The sequence below is a fragment of the Cibotium barometz genome, chromosome 40 (genome assembly GCF_041138505.1).
Source record: "Cibotium barometz isolate CiBa-2024 chromosome 40, ASM4113850v1, whole genome shotgun sequence".
NCBI lineage: Eukaryota > Viridiplantae > Streptophyta > Polypodiopsida > Cyatheales > Cibotiaceae > Cibotium > Cibotium barometz.
Window position 1 is genome coordinate 31,251,537 of NC_141085.1, and position 15,751 is coordinate 31,267,287.

General features: G+C 46.1%; 2 protein-coding genes across 3 annotated transcripts in view; both read right to left on the bottom strand.

The window, feature by feature from the left end:
- Nucleotides 1-15,506, bottom strand: part of LOC147615407 (uncharacterized) — a 54,641-nt gene extending 39,135 nt beyond the window's left edge. For both annotated transcript variants that reach the window (XM_086779510.1, XM_086779509.1), the window contains exon 1: nucleotides 14,716-15,506. In XM_086779510.1, the coding sequence (XP_086635636.1) occupies nucleotides 14,716-15,219 (504 nt within the window). In that variant the 5' untranslated portion in view covers nucleotides 15,220-15,506. The remainder of the gene's footprint in view (nucleotides 1-14,715) is intronic.
- On the bottom strand, nucleotides 4,686-7,269 carry LOC147615409 (uncharacterized). Its single transcript, XM_086779511.1, has 3 exons — nucleotides 5,840-7,269; nucleotides 5,394-5,709; nucleotides 4,686-5,286 (listed from the first exon to the last, which is right to left on the bottom strand). The coding sequence occupies exons 1-3, from the start codon at nucleotides 7,087-7,089 to the stop codon at nucleotides 4,828-4,830; spliced, it is 2,025 nt and encodes a 674-aa protein (XP_086635637.1). The 5' UTR covers nucleotides 7,090-7,269; the 3' UTR covers nucleotides 4,686-4,827.
- Nucleotides 15,507-15,751: the final 245 nt, after the last annotated feature.

Below are 15,751 nucleotides of genomic sequence, written 5' to 3' on the forward strand. Positions count from 1 at the left end.
AGGACAGTGCACACCTGACCTTGGACTCATGTGCAGGACAATGCACACCTAACCTCGGACGACTGAGATGGATCCATGGCTGACTCGTCCCGGACCGGGCTCACATGGGACCAGTTCACCATCCCAGGTCCTGCACCTTCTGTACAGAAATGTCTACGTGGCATCCAAGTGCACGATGCACGTGACAATAAAAGGGTCGGCCCATTCCAAGCCAATGTGGTACCGCTTTTGATCTTTCTTGTATAGTTTGTGGTTCATGTGAAAGCCCCTTCTCCAATTTCATTGGTATTAGAGCCTCGAGGCTAGGCTTCCTTCCTTCTCTCTCATTGAGAAAGAAGGAGGTCCCATATGACCATCTTGTCATCCCAATGACCTGTCAGGCATACATCTTATGTAACCTAAAGCATGGGTCCTATTCTTGGGGGCCAACAAAGATGGAGTGTCACGTGCACCCATGCACTATGGTACACAGGGAAAAACTAGCTCAGCAACAGTGCAAGAATCATGTACAAAAAAGGTACCTTTTAGGATTTATTTGTCGTATACCGTGACCCCTTTGTGAGCCCAATCCGGGACATGTCAAGCACGAACTTCGTAGGTCAGTCTCCCAGCCTTAGAGGGTCAGGTCAGTCCTTTTAACCCCCTGTGGAGAATTCAGCAAGTGTTCATCATTCAGGAGCATGTAGATGTCAGCCATAGCAGTAGATGCATTAGAGCATGTAGATGCACTTCATGTAGAGGAGGCCAGCCCTAAGGCCAACCTCAAGAGGTAGGTGGCTAGCCTTGCAAGGGGTAGCCAACCTCTTGCCATGCACACAAGGCCATGTCGGCCAAGCCCATGTGGCTTGGGCTCCAATCGGTCAGGTCAGGAAGGCAGCCGACCGGCCAAACAGCCACCCGACCAGCCAACCATTCAGTTCCAGCAGCATACTAGCATTTAATGCTAGCTGTGAGCAGTTTGCTGCAGCCGACTAGCATTAAATGCCAGTCGTGGACAATTTATGCCAGCCGACTTGCTGTAGGGGCAGCCGACCTGCTTCCCTGAGGCGTATGAAAAGGCAAGATCAGTTCAGTCCATAAATCATCCGTCAGAAATCAGAGATCTTCATCAGAACTCAAGCATGTATGCTTAGGCTTGTGCTTGTGCATACTTACAGCCATACTTGTGCTCTCAGCCCAAGGCAAAGAAGCTCAATCTCTTCAGGAGTATTCAGCACACCTTCCCTCAGTCTCGGGCCAGTGTATTTCTCTCGAAGATAGCTTCACAGTCACCTAAAGCTTATGCACAGTTCTTCCCAGCGTTTGGTCACTTTGTCCTTGCGTTTGGTGGTCAATCAGTCAGTTTGTCCGCTCAATCTTGTGGATACAATTCAGCTTGTATACAGTTCTCCAAAAGAAGAAATGAAGCAAATACTCCTGCTTGCGAGGGGGGAGGGGGCGTTTTCAGTGGATAATTCGGGACCCCATCTGGTTTCGTCTCTGCTACATCTATTTTCAGATTCATGTATGTTGTTTTAAAGGATTGCTAAAGACTCACTAAACTCAGGTTTAAAGAAAGGCTTCGTTGTTTCACACAGTCCTAGCTCGGCACATGCTACATGGCGTGGGTGCAAGAAACCCATATTTGGATAACCTCCCATTCCCAAAGCTTGTCTAAGAGTCCAAAAATTCTTATAAATTTTTAAAATACTGATAAATGTTGGTCATCATCAGCACCATCACATCAACATGACCATCATCATGGTAAGGCATAAGAGCCTGTCGGCTGGCAATAGGCCTTGTGCAGCAAGCAGCCAGTTGCTCTACAGTAGGCAGCAAGTGTGGCTAGACCAGCAAACCAACATTCCACATTTAATCATGGATTATATGAGGATCCATGTCCACACTAGGCCGACAGCCTTTTGTAGCTGGCCAACTGCTTCCCAAACCATATATATAAGCACAAGTCATTTCATTCATCAAGCATCAAGTACATTCAGTATACATCATTAGTCATCAGTAGAAGCATGTAGAAAGGGGCCACAAGGTCAACCCCTTGGGGTGACCAAGGCCCACACATGTACAAGCATTCATGCAACCTTTTTGTACCATATCAAATATAAGAAAACCCTGACACCAATCTCTCTATCTTAATCATGTTTATTCAGCATCAATCTTCTTAATCAAGCTTAGGGTTGTGGATCAATCCAACAAAAACTTTCGCGCATGCAACATTGGTATTAGAGCATTCAAGTCAGCCCACTAAGCATAGTCCCAAGGAAGGTGCACAATTCCAACAGAAGAATGCAACAGGGTGGCAGATGGAGCGGGCTACAACAGGCGAAACTAGAGGAAACATTCCCTGAGGGTATGTACGTAGAACCAGTACATCACTAAGCTCTCAAATCAGTTCCAAAGCCTAGCAACAAGCATGATCAGTTCCGGCACGTGACCCACCATTGTGTTAAGGGTAAGGGAAAAGCAGACATGGGGATAGCAGTGGAATAGCTGCTCAGTTCTTCAGCAAGACTTGGAAGTGGAGATCTAGAGTGAAGGTGTTCAGACAAAAAGATCACTCAAGTCAAAGTCAGTAAAGTAGAAGTTGAAGTCAGTAGCAATAAGTCAAAGTCAATAGTAGTCCAGGGAGGAAGGATGAAAGAGTGTCCACCCCGTCATCAAGTTTAGCAGAAAGGAATGTCTCCTGCATGCCCATGCCATGGCTTAATCTTCAGCATGAACATCATTAATCCTTGGTTAATATCCAGTTAGGTCACCATTCGTAGCATTAGCATCTTCATCAGTATCATCATCAGCAGCATCATATCCAACATGAGCATCGTCATGGGAAAGCTTACGAGCCTGTCGGCTAGCAGTGTCATGTGCACACACGTGTACATGCTAATCTCAGGGGCTAATCCTGGAGGCAACATGATAAAGACTCACTAGAACCAGATGTTTTGGAGCATAGAGTGTAAGTTTAGGAAAGGGATGGACTAGAGTGGACTTAGGGACCTGTCGGCTGCATGGAGAACAAGAAAAGACTGTGTTGGCTGCATCAGGCAAGTCGGAGTTGGCATTTATTGTGTTTGGGTCCAGTCGGCTGGCCGACTGGCAGTCGGACAGATCTCTCGCTGTCCAAGGACTATAACAGGTAGGTTTTGCTCATTGTTTTACTCATTCAACTCCTTGTTGAGTGGGTCTAGACATAGACTAGGGTTAGGGTTTGTTTGCCTTTTCCAGAAGGCAGCCCATGGCTCTGCAAGGGATTATGTACCTTTTAGTACCATATGAAATACTGAATTTCCAACTCTCTCTCTCTCTCTACTCTCCCTTCTGTCTACGTTTTGGCGTTTACGGCTGAAAGAAGCATCTCAAAGCTTCCGCATGTAACTTTGGTATCAGAGCATCAGGCTCAGCAATGCTTAACGCTGATTCACTCCCATATGAAGGTGTACAAGTCCAAGGTACAAGAAAGTGCACAGGTACGAAGCCCAAGGCAAGGAACACAAGACCGGGAAGAGCTCCCACGAGGTTGGTTGGTGGTGTTCCACAAAGCCCAAAGGGGATGGCAGTCCTATGAGCCAAGAAAGGCTTTCGGGCAACGGTTCCAAGGGAGGAGGATCCTCCAAGGGGTGGAATGAGAGTGCCAGACTCATTTCTCAGGAATGAAGACCAAGACGGTGTTCAGAGACAGGGTAGGAACAAAATGGGGACTGGATGGAACAGATGCATAGATCTTATTCAGAGTTAGAGTGGATTTTGGACCGGGCCGGGCATTCAGTGAAAAGGTTGCCAGAGTAGGAAGGATGACAGAGGGACTCCGAGAATAGAATGGGATGATGACAGTCATCCAAGAAGCAGATTGGAATCCCATCATCAAGTATAGCAGAGGGGGATGTCATGTGCACACACATGTACATGCTAATCTCAGGGGCTCATCCTGGAGGCAACATGATAAAGACTCACTAGAACCAGATGTTTTGGAGCATGGAGTGCAAGTTTAGGCAAGGGATGGACTGGAGTGGACTCAGGGACCTGTCGGCTGCATGGAGACCAAGAAAAGACTATGTCGGCTGCATCAGGCAGGTCGGAGTTGGCTGGCCGACCAGCAGTTGGCCAGATCTCTAGCTATCCAAGGACTATAAAAGGCAGGTTTTGCTCATTGTTTTACTCATTCAACTCCTTGTTGAGTTGGGTCTAGACATAGACTAGGGTTAGGGTTTGTTTACCTTTTCCAGAAGGCAACCCATGGCTGCAAGGGATTATGTACTTTTTAGTACCATATGAAATATTGAATTTCCAACTCTCTCTCTCTCTCTCTACTCTCCCTTCGGTCTGCATTTTTGCATCAGCATGTTCTAGATGGTGTTTAGGATTGAAAAAAGCATCTCAGAGCTTCTCCATGTAACTAGCAGCATGCCTTGTGCAACCATAGTTTCCACGAGTTTCGGAAACGGGGGTGCGGAGCACGGCGGGAAACGGAGTTTCGGAGTTTTGGCCTTCGGGAAGAAACGGGGAAACGGAGTTTCGGTTTTAGGGTTTAATACATACATATATAATTAATAAAAACATTACAAAAGCTTGAAAAATACATCTTTGCTTAAGTAACAAGTTCAATGTCAAAGACTCAAATGATAGATCAAAATTCAGAAATGACAACTGTAGGCTCAAGCCTCAAAAGAGTCAATACAAAACAAGATCCATCATCCATCATCCATCATCCATAATCCATAATCCATATGTATAGACTATAGTAAATACAAAACATGATCAAAAAATATCCATGTGGCTGGCAGGCTGGCAGCAGCTGCTGGCATGACAAAATCCTAGAGCTAAGTGCTCCAAAAATCACTCATCAAGATCATCCATGGAGGAGTCATCCTCCGACTCATGAGAGTCAGGCTCAGATGAAGAAATGGTAGGATCATGGTCCTCTGCCTCTGCTGAAGTGGAAGCGATGGATCCCCCCCTCTGCCTCTGAGAATGGGTGGTGCAGCGGGTGTTGTGGCTCGGCACTGTCAGCTCCTCATAAAGCAAGGTGTACATATCACGCTCATTCTGTGGGATCTCTGGGATGAACCTCTCCCTCATGATGTCGATCTTATCCACATTCACCTGTGAAGGCTCCGGATGTCGGGCATTCCTCTCAAGGAGCTGGAGGTTGCAATGACAAAACACCAACCGCTCTAGCTGAGCGGTACTCAGCCTATTCCTCTTCTTTGTATGGAAGAGGGCCCAAGTGCTCCAATTCCTCTCACATGGACCCGAACTGCAATCCTGTGAGAGCACTCGAATGGCGATGCGTTTCTGTTATTGAAATGCACATACAATTAGAAATTAGAACTAAGTGGAAACAAGAAAGATGCACATTGTACAGTGTACTATGTAAACTGTAGTTAAGGGTAGTGAATTACCAGCGTGGGAGCACAATTTCCATACTTCTCCCACCATGAGACAGGCTGTAGCTGAGTCTCTCGAAGCTTTGCAGTCTCTCGACCAAAGCTCCCTGTCTGGTTGCGAAAGGCCAAGAGATCATCCTCTATACATTTCAGCATGTGCACATTACCAGATGTCAAGTTCCTCATGTATGTCATGAAGCCTTCTTCTAGCTCCTCGTTCTCGTATTGCTCCTCATCTCGCCACAAAGGATGCAATACATGTGCTACTGCATGAATCGGCCTGTGAAACCAATCCCATCGCCGATTCCACACAGCCTTGATTTCATCAACCCTTTAGAGATCAAACCATAAGATAAAAAAGGACAAAAAACAAGAGTCAAGAGTCGAGACCAATGTAAAGACTCAAGAGTAAAATAAAGATAAGAAGTAAAGCAAGGGTAGCCATGACTGAGGAGACTTACTGCTCTGCTCTCAAGTAGTCTTGCTTGTTGAGAGCCTCCCCAATCTTGTCCATGTACTCGTATAAAAGGCCTAGAGTACTGCCCTCCATGTCTGTAATGCGTAACACTGTGTAGATGGGGTTGAGAGTTTTGATCAACCCCTCAACCTCTACCCACCACTCCTCTCTCATGACATCACGCACAAAAGCTCTTGCCTTGGGGCTCTCTCTCTCATCCCACTCTAGCCATTCATTTGAGTAGACAGTGCGTATCAACTCTCTACGGACTCGCAGGAGTCTCTCAAGCACAATGAACATGTATGCAAATCTGGTGGCTGCAGGCTGCAATAGCTCAAGAGTGCTGTAGGCCCGATACATGCTCAAGACTTTTGGCCTCTTCTTCACAAACTTCACCATGCTTCGTGCGGTGCAAAAGATGGCTTCAACCCATTGTATTTGACCTATGTCCTCAATCAATAAGTCGAGGCTATGTGATGCACAAGGGGTCCACACAATGGCTGGAAATTCATCCTCTAGCATAGAGCCCATAGACTTACAATTACTTCCATTATCTGTCACCACCTGCACAACATTCTCAGGCCCAACTTGCACTATAGCCTCCCTTATATGTGTCCAAATAAATGCACCTGTAACTGTGAGACCTGGGAGGGAGGCATCAATGGCTTTCAAAAACATAGTGCCTTTGCAGCATGACACCAAAACATTGTATACATTTCTCCTGCGTACATCTGACCACCCATCACACAATATAGTGCAGCCATACTTTTTCCATGTTTCCTTCAAGGGCTCTAGCTGCACTTCTATGCATGATTTTTCCCGCTTTAGCTCTCGTGTCCGCAGAGCCTCAGATGTAGGGCCATCCCACTCGCATCCAATGCGGCTGATGGCCCTCATGGTCTTCCTCCATTGATTTGTCTTGGCCACATGAAAGGGAATGGCACACCGTATGAACATCCGGGTGAGCTCCCTAGTTGCCTCTGCAATTGCTTGCTTTTGAAATCCTGCTTGGATGCTAGCCCTTTGTACAGTATTTTTTGGAGGGGTGTCTTGTGAATGTGATACATCACCTGGCAAAGGAGTCCTCCTTGCATGCACACCCGACACTGAGGTAGAGGAGAAATCTGATCCTGTGTCTCTGCCTCTGGCCCTCTTTGCTGCTGCTGCTTGACTTGAACCAGCTTCATGCTCTTGACCACCCATTGCTGTAGATACTTCCTCTTCGGGAACGGCAAAACGCTTTTGCCTCCACATTTCAAGGCTTTTCCGAACATCTAGAGGAACAGAGGGGCATGGCCCTACATCTTTGTTTGGAACATGAGCAAGATGGTCCTTCACACGGGTGACACTCCCCGTTTTGACCAACCCACAATATTTACATCTCCATTTCCTGGAGCCACCAGATCCTGCATAAGCCCCCACTTGCTCCACATGCTGCCAAAAAGGATCCGGAGTCCGAGCCATGTTACTTACTTGTGCGGTTCGAGGTCGGAAGACTCGGAGAGATTCGAGAAGTGGAGGCTGTTTTTCTGGTCCTGCAGGCTGCGAGCAAGGTGTGACTCCTTCTTGCTTGGTAGAGCTTAGATGGCAAAGGTGGAGGCCCCAAGTAGAGAGGTAGAGGGCGTGGTAGAGGGCTGATGTGGAGGTAGAGGAGTAGAGGGCAAGGTAGATGGCTAGAGCAGCTCCAAACAGGCGGCGGAAAGAAGCGAAAAGTGCCGGCGAAGAGAGCACGCGGGTTTTTGAACCCTGGAAAAAAATAAAAGCCAGAAACGCCGTTTCCGTTTCTGGAAACGTTTCCGAAATGTTTCGGCGTTTCGGTGCTCCAGAAACGCCGTTTCTGGAAACTATGTGTGCAACAGGCAGCAAGTTGCTCTACAATAGGCGGCAAGTGTGGCTAGACCACCAAACCAACATTCAACATTTAAACATGGATTATATCAAGGTCTATGGCTGACGGCTTTTTGTAGCTGGCTGACTGCTTCCCAAAGTATATATATAAGCACAAGTCATTTCATTCATCAAGCATCAATACATTCAGTAGTACATCATTAGTCATTAGTAGAAGCATGTAGAAAGGGGCCAAAAGGTCAACCCCTTCAGGCCGACCAAGGCCCACACGTGTACAAGCATTCATGCAACCTTTTTGTACCATATTAAATATAAGAAAACCCTTACACCAATCTCTCTCTTCTTCTCTCTCCTCTGTCTTAATAATACAATGTTCTTAATCAGGCTTAGGGTTATGGATCAATACAACAAAGGCTTCCGCACATGCAACATTATGTGTGTTCACATCATTATTATAATGGGTGGAAAAGTTTATAATAAAAGGCCTGCAACCAAGCCATCTTCGTGGGCCCCCAAGAACACGGTCCACGCTTTAAATTACATGGGACATATGTCCGACGGTCATTGGGATGACATGATGATCATATGCCTCGAAGACAAGGTCAAAACATGTTATTTATGTGTGTTCACATCATTATAATAATGGGTGGAAAAGTTGATAATAAAAGGCCTGCACCCAAGCCATCTTCATGGGCTCCCAAGAACAAGACCCACGCTTTTGATTACACGGGACGTATGTCATTGGGATGACAAGATGGTCATATGCGTGGAAGACAAGGTCAAAACATGTAATTTATGTGTGTTCACATCATTATTATAATGGGTGGTTATAATAAAAGGCAGGGCAATTTATATTTTGGAGCCCTCGTCACATGAAAACAATTCACACTCATTATTATTTTTGGTGCACTCAAGAATTTTTGGATAAGACACAAACATTATGGTTAGAGTCTAGACATTAGCTTGTAAATTTGGGCAAAATAAAATCTTGGTAATACAAAAGCGTGAAGGACAAGCATGGAAGAAAACCATGAAGGAAAAACAAAATGTGGAAAGCTTTGTGCATATATAAATATATATTCTTTGGCTAGTGTGTTGAGATCTCACCATGCGCACAGACACAAAATGTAGAAAGCTTTGTGCATATATAAATATATATTCTGTGCGCATGGTGAGATCTCAACTTCTCTCTCTCTCTCTCTCTCTCTCTCTCTCTCTCTCTCTCTCTCGTTGATGCCCATATTTGCCGATTGTTGCCATACACAATTCGTTCATGCTTATGAGCAATCCGCACGATTGTACATGCGCTTGATGGCCATACAAGACTGCACATCCATCTAACATACAAGTCTACACATCCATGCTCGGAGGGGGGGGGGGGGGATGGATTTCAAGTTCGTGTGTGGTGTCCAATATTTAAAGTGTGCATGTGGTTATTAAGTGGATAAGTGAGTGCCTTTATTTTAAGTATTAAATCGCTTTTAACAGTCGTGTATTCTTGCTATGAGGATCAAGATTCAAAATTTATATGGAATCATACTTTCTCGTGATGGAGAATATGTTTTTATCTGAATTTCTCCCCTGGGATGATATTAAACCATGGTCTAAGAGGTAAGTACTATGAGGATACTGTCAGAATGCGCAGCGGAAGACTAACGCACGTAGGAGACGCATCACCATCGAGCTCCATGAACACCCCCAATGGGCACTGCAGCATCCCTCCACCGGGCTCCCATCTTCCGGTGAGTTGCCTCCCAAAACACCGACCGGAGGAGATGACTATGACAAGGTGCCACTCTAGCCTATATATGACTCTTCAACTTCCCATGCTTCCCCTTATGGGATAATCCAAGGCACCTTCTAGCCATAGATCACATGCTCGAAATCGCCAACCTTCCAACACCCTCCCTCGATTTGAGCTCTGCAAGCCACCGAGGCACGAGGGGGTCACCCAAGACCACACACGCCTGAGCCGCCCAGGACCACACGCGCCCGAGCTCTGATACCATGTCAGAATGCGCAGCGGAAGACTAACACACTTAGGAGACACATCACCATCGAGCTCCATGAACACCCCCAACGGGCACTGCAGCATCCCTCCACCGGGCTCCCATCTCCCAGTGAGCTGCCTCCCAAAACACCGGCCAGAGGAGATGACTATGACAAGGTGCCACTCTAGCCTATGTATGGCTCTTCAACTTCCCATGCTTCCACTTATGGGATAATCGAAGGCACCTTCTAGCCATAGATCACATGCTCGAAATCGCCAACCTTCCAACAAATACATTGTCTTGCCCGTGGAAGACAAGGGCGTGGAACTCTTGGGTAGATCCATTTGGTATAGTTCATCATGGAGAGGTTCTTGATCTCACGGCGATAGGGCCTCCAGTCCAAGACTTAAGAGGATACACTCCCTTGTCCGTAGGAGAGGAGGGTATGGAACTCGATCATATGCTGACAATGTGCCTGGGATCCAGTGTTTGTATGTGATGGTATTACACCTAGGATCAAGGACTTGGCTTTTGGACCACATGACGGTATTGCATATAGGGTCCAAGATTTGGACCATGGACTGTATGATGCTATGCATAGTCACAAGGGACGGGGGACGGGGACGGGGACGGGGGACGGCCATAAGTAGGGAACGGGGACGGGGGAGGGAACGGCACTCAAAAAATACCTTTTTTTAAGTTTTTCTACTCTACACTTATTCTACTTTGGAAGTACCATCAAAATGAGGCTTGAGGGAGAGAGACTAGAGAGAGTGGATACACTCATAGAGTGTAGCTTGAGGCTTGAGGCTTGAAAGTTGAGAGAGAGAGTTGCTTGAACTTTGAAGTTTCAAGTTTGAAGCCTTGAAAGTTGAAAACTTGAAGGGGTGTGTGTGTGCTTGTAGCCTTGTAGCCTTGTTCTTATATAGATATTAGATAGGCAAGAGAGAGAGGCATGGGCCAAGCCTCAAGGCCCAAGGCCCCAAGCCTAAAGGCCAAGGCAAGAGAGAGGCAAGGGCCAAGCCTCAAGGGCCAAGCCTCAAGGGCCAAGCCTCAAAGGCTCAAGGCATCCCCAAACGACCAAGCCAAACGGCCATAAACGGCTAGAAACGGCCAAGGCAAACAGCTAGAAACGGGCAAAAAAAAAACAAACAAACAAACTACGCGCAACGGCTCCCTGCCGTCCCCCCACAGTGCCGTCCCCGTTTCTGCCACCGTCCCCTTCCCCGTCACCGTCCCTTGTGAGGGACGCCTCTAGGGGGACGTCTGACCGTCCCCTGCCGTCCCCGTTGCTAATCCGTCCCGACTCGGCGTCCCTCCGTTCCAACCGTCCGTCCCTTCCGTCCCCTGTGATTATGATGCTATGGCACTTGTGGTCTATGACTTGGCTTGGTAGTATTACGCTAGGTTATGGCTTGGATGAGATTTAAAACTTAGACAAGAATTGAAGTTCTTTGGACTTGAGCCCTACTCTTTCTCTAGGATTTGTGGCTAGGAACCCAACTATATAGAGTATCACTTGAAGAGTCAAGGAATCGTATTTGGATCATGCACTGGCATGGGATTTGTCACCGAACATGACTAGATAATGAATATTCCTGCCTATATGGATTTAGATTTTATCCAAAGTAAGAGATTTATTCCCAAGGTTTAAAGAATTCTATTTCAGAGAAAGATGGGTTTTATTACCTGTGCCAAGACTTACATGTTTTCTCGCATTGGTATTTGAAATAAAGTTGGTTCTTGTGCCCATATCTGGAATATTTTTTTATTGGTATCTCTTACGTGTGACAAATATGGAGGGATCCACCATGGGACTTCTCTACCATCTTTTCCAAAAGCTAGAGACAAGATACGTGCTAGCACTGCCATCTCCAAAGACAGGTGATTATCCTTTCATAACTCTTAAATCTTTGGGGCTTTCTTTCGTAGCGTTGTAACGAAGACTAAAATGTTAATTGGTTATCCAGGGTGAAGCAAATTTTGCAGCTTGTTGGTAGGAGGTGGGATTGGATGCGTCGTCTCATGGCAACATTGCTCCATACCCTCTACAAGATTGCTGATTTGTTCATGGATACCAACCAATTTCTGAAAACCTCCAGTTAAGTGTGTATTGGCATGAACACAACTAGGATGGGTGACCTCCCGGGACTCTTAGGAGCCATAGGTTGAAGTGTAACCTCTAAGCCACTAGAGAAGCCAAATTGATCCCCTGAGCTAAGAAAACATGGACAAGTTCAACCTCTGAGTGAAGAAAAAGTGGACAAGTTGGCACCAAGGGGGGGGGGGTGTTAAGAAAAGTGATGCCAAGCGTAGCATTAGGAGATTTCCACAAAATGGATAGACCGGAGGTCCTCCATCACCTTATGGTTTTGGGGTCTGGATGGCTAGACCAATTTGTGGAAACTTCCAGTTAAGCGTGTAATGGCATGAACACAGGGATGGGTGACCTCCTGCGACTTGGTCCCCGGGCCAATTTCCAACAAAACACCATGCTATTATATTCTATTAACTTTTGAGATTCCATAATCTAATAGCTAATTTGAACTTCTAATGACATACAGGTCCATCCAGATTCACTGAAGCAGAGAACAACATGAGGTTCAGTCCAATGAGGTTCAAGATAAGCAAGAGTTGTAGAGACAATTCCATAGAGAGTTGGGGAGTGTTGATACATGCCTACGCAATCACTCCTTCGACACCACAAGATCAACCTTCAAATTCGAGGAAGAGGTGGCAACAATCTCGAGGTAGAGGATCGACTGGCAATGGGAGGCGTGAGGACCAACCTCAAAGAGAAACTAAAGAACTAGAACCCTCTTCTCCTCCAAAGTCAGATTCGGGTTTTGTTGCACATCTACCTCTTGGTGTGGCGGAGCCAAAGTATGATAGTGGTGGAAATGTTCTCACAATTGGGGACTCCTCATCATCCTCATCTTTAGACCTGGATGATGATCTGTAGTGATGGTGTTCATTGTTTAGCGATCATTGATGGTGCAAGTTGTCACTTATGGATTCATTGTTGAGTGCCCATTGCCTAGTAGAGTTGTACACTAGGCAATTTTAAGATTCATCTATTAGCAAGTTGCGGACTCTTAAGTCGTGACTCTTGATATAGATTGATGATGATTTATCATCTATGATTTCATATGGATTCTGCATTATCTCTTTGTATATCATTTTATGTTGATTGAAGAGCATACTACATATGCTAGCTCCTTGATATTTTTTTATGTAGGTCATCAATGACAAATCTATCAATGTTTTATTTTTTGCAATATTTAAAAAAAACATGAATGTACCTTACGTACCTTGCCTTGATGAGTACTTTTCATACCCGTACCGAGCACGTTCCAAGCGTACTGTACCTAATGTTTCTATCCACCTTGGTGATGCACAGAAAGTCAACACCTTATTATCCACTAGCCAATGGCTAAGCCGCAAGCACAAAGAAGACGTGCACCATTCTCACAAAGATGGGCAAGAAGCAATAGAAAGCACAAGTTGTAATCTGTTCTATGGACCCATCGCACCGCATACAAGGTGGTTGTCAAGAGCACACCTTTTCAGCTTGCATTCAGACTTGACACAGAAATGCCAATGAAACACTTGGTTCCAAGCCTTCGAATTGCAGCAAGGCATAACCTCAAGGAAAACCCTCTCACAAAAAGGCTAATTGCCTTAGAACAACTAAGCGAGCAAAGATTATGATCCGTGTATGGATTGATGGTTGAAAAACTACGGCACAAGCAGGGGTTTGACAACCAACTCAAGGACAAATACATGAAGGAAGGAAACATGGACTTACGTATAGTGTTAAGAACACCAAGTGATAACTCGAGTATAGAGGCCAAGGTCCCTACCAAATCACCGAAATTGTTCCTTTAAGGTGCAATACAGATTGCGATATTGAATAAGACTAAGATAGAAGGATATTTCAATGGTAGCAAGCTGAAATGCTACTATAGACCTCTCACCCAGAACATGCTCAATCAAATTCACAAGAAAAAGAAGGAGAAAACGAAAAACAGCGAGATTGTCTTAGGAAACATGGACCTTGTTAGGCCACCCACCCCTCACACCATCCATAGACCATCACCACTGACAAAGACCACCCTCCAAGAATCCACCTCAATGAACCCTCAAGGAGGTCACTAAGAAGGAGTGTATACCAAGAGTACCTTGGTAGGTTTGACACCAAGGCAAAGACCTAGTAGTCGCCGTTTGGTCCGATGCCCACCTTTGAGAAGAAATCCACCAAGTGGGAACCTCTCGCAGAGGTGTTTCATAAAATCAAACGTCACATGTGTTCGTGGCCACTCAAAATGAACTCTTAGTCCCCCTCATTGTAATAGTAAAGTTGAGTTCCAAGCAAGAATAGAGATTGTTGCACCCTTCTTGCTAAGGACGTCCACAAGTGCATTCTCCTTGCATCAATCTGTTAGGCATCCCACCCATGATTTATGACCTCACGTCGTGATGTCTAGTAAATTTCCACAAGTCACAAACTCCTCGAGCTAACGAGGCATGTTGAATCTAATCATGCTTTGAAAACGAAAGCTCACACTTGATCTACTAGCGATTGATTGTCCTTCAATAAAACCTAAAACCTTCATGCTGCTATAGATAGGATAAAAACTCACGTGAGTTTTTGGCAGAGCACAAGTCAAGGCAAATAACGTTGTCCCTAGTGGGTTGTAAGTTGATCTAAAGTTAACCTAGGCATACTTGTCGACCAAGGGTGTGAGTTCTGATTCACAGCCAGCTAAAGACAAGGTCTAGTGAGAAGATCATGTACGACTTTCCATATTCAAGGACTGTGAGTGCTGGCCCAGCAAGGAAACAAAAGACATGGACTCTTTTCCTGTAGGAGGGCTCCAACCTTCAAATCACCTTTTTCTATTTCCATTCCAGGTTCTATTCCATGAAAAGTTTGCAAATTTTAAGTTCCAAGAAAAATTACGAATGCAAGCTAGACCCTTTTTCCTTAATACAAACAAAACATTCAAAAGCACAGCAATGTAAGGAAAGCAGCGCCTACCTTGGGGCGTTGATCAAGGCAGTGCTTTACAAGTATGTTGAAAGGGGGTGCAAGATATGCCCAATCGGACTTATCAGCTGCACGCAATAGAGCGGCAATGCATGTGAAGGCAGGCTTGAGGCCACCACCAGAGACGTTGCCGTTGCCAGCTATGGCCACGAGCAATGAAAGGGCGGCGGCCCCCTTGGACCTGAGCACAGCGTGAGAGATCTTGGGCAGGACGATGGCGAGGAACGTACAGAGGGCTGTGGTCACATGATCATCCATGGGCACGCTGCTGTTGCACTGGCGCTCAAGGGCAGACATGGTGGCGGCGAAATATGCGGTGGGAGTGGGAGGCAGGCCCTGCTCCTTGATGACCTCCGCCATCGCCGCAACCACTGCACAAAGATGGCGATGCTCCAAGGCGGCGGAGTTCTGAAATCTTGACATCACATACAAGTGTAGGTCGTCCGCTTGCCCTGCAAATACTTCGGCCGTATCCATGGCCTCGTCTTCCGCCATTGCAGGTTGCCTGTTGAAACCCTAGAAATTGGAGCTACTAAATACGTATTCCTGTTGACGCCAAAATCTGCACTAAACCCCTCGCTTAGGGTTTTTTTGTCCTGTCTAATGCATGCCTTTTTGGCCTGCCATGGGGGGCAAGGCCTTAGTGGTTGGTTCCATATTTTTTCCAACCATGGCAGGCCTTAGTGGTCGGTTCCATATTTTTTCCTAAGGAAAAATAATCATTTGTGTTAGTAAGTCGTTTCAAAGGTTAGTTAGGCTTCTTTTTTTCTATTGGCTGAAAGGGTTGTGAGGATTAGGTATCCGAGGCTTTATAAAGGGATGCTCCTCTATCGAGAAGCTTGGGCCTCGTGCCCCGCAGATTCTACATTGCTGCTTGGGCCGCGCCTACCCACACCTTGCAACTTGAGCTCGCGTCCCTCCCCCCACTTCATGTGCAGCGTTGGGCTTCTCAATATGAGCATGCTCTTGTGCCTCTCTGTGATGTGAATCAGCAAACCTTCATGCTGATGCGTCCCTATGAGGGGCA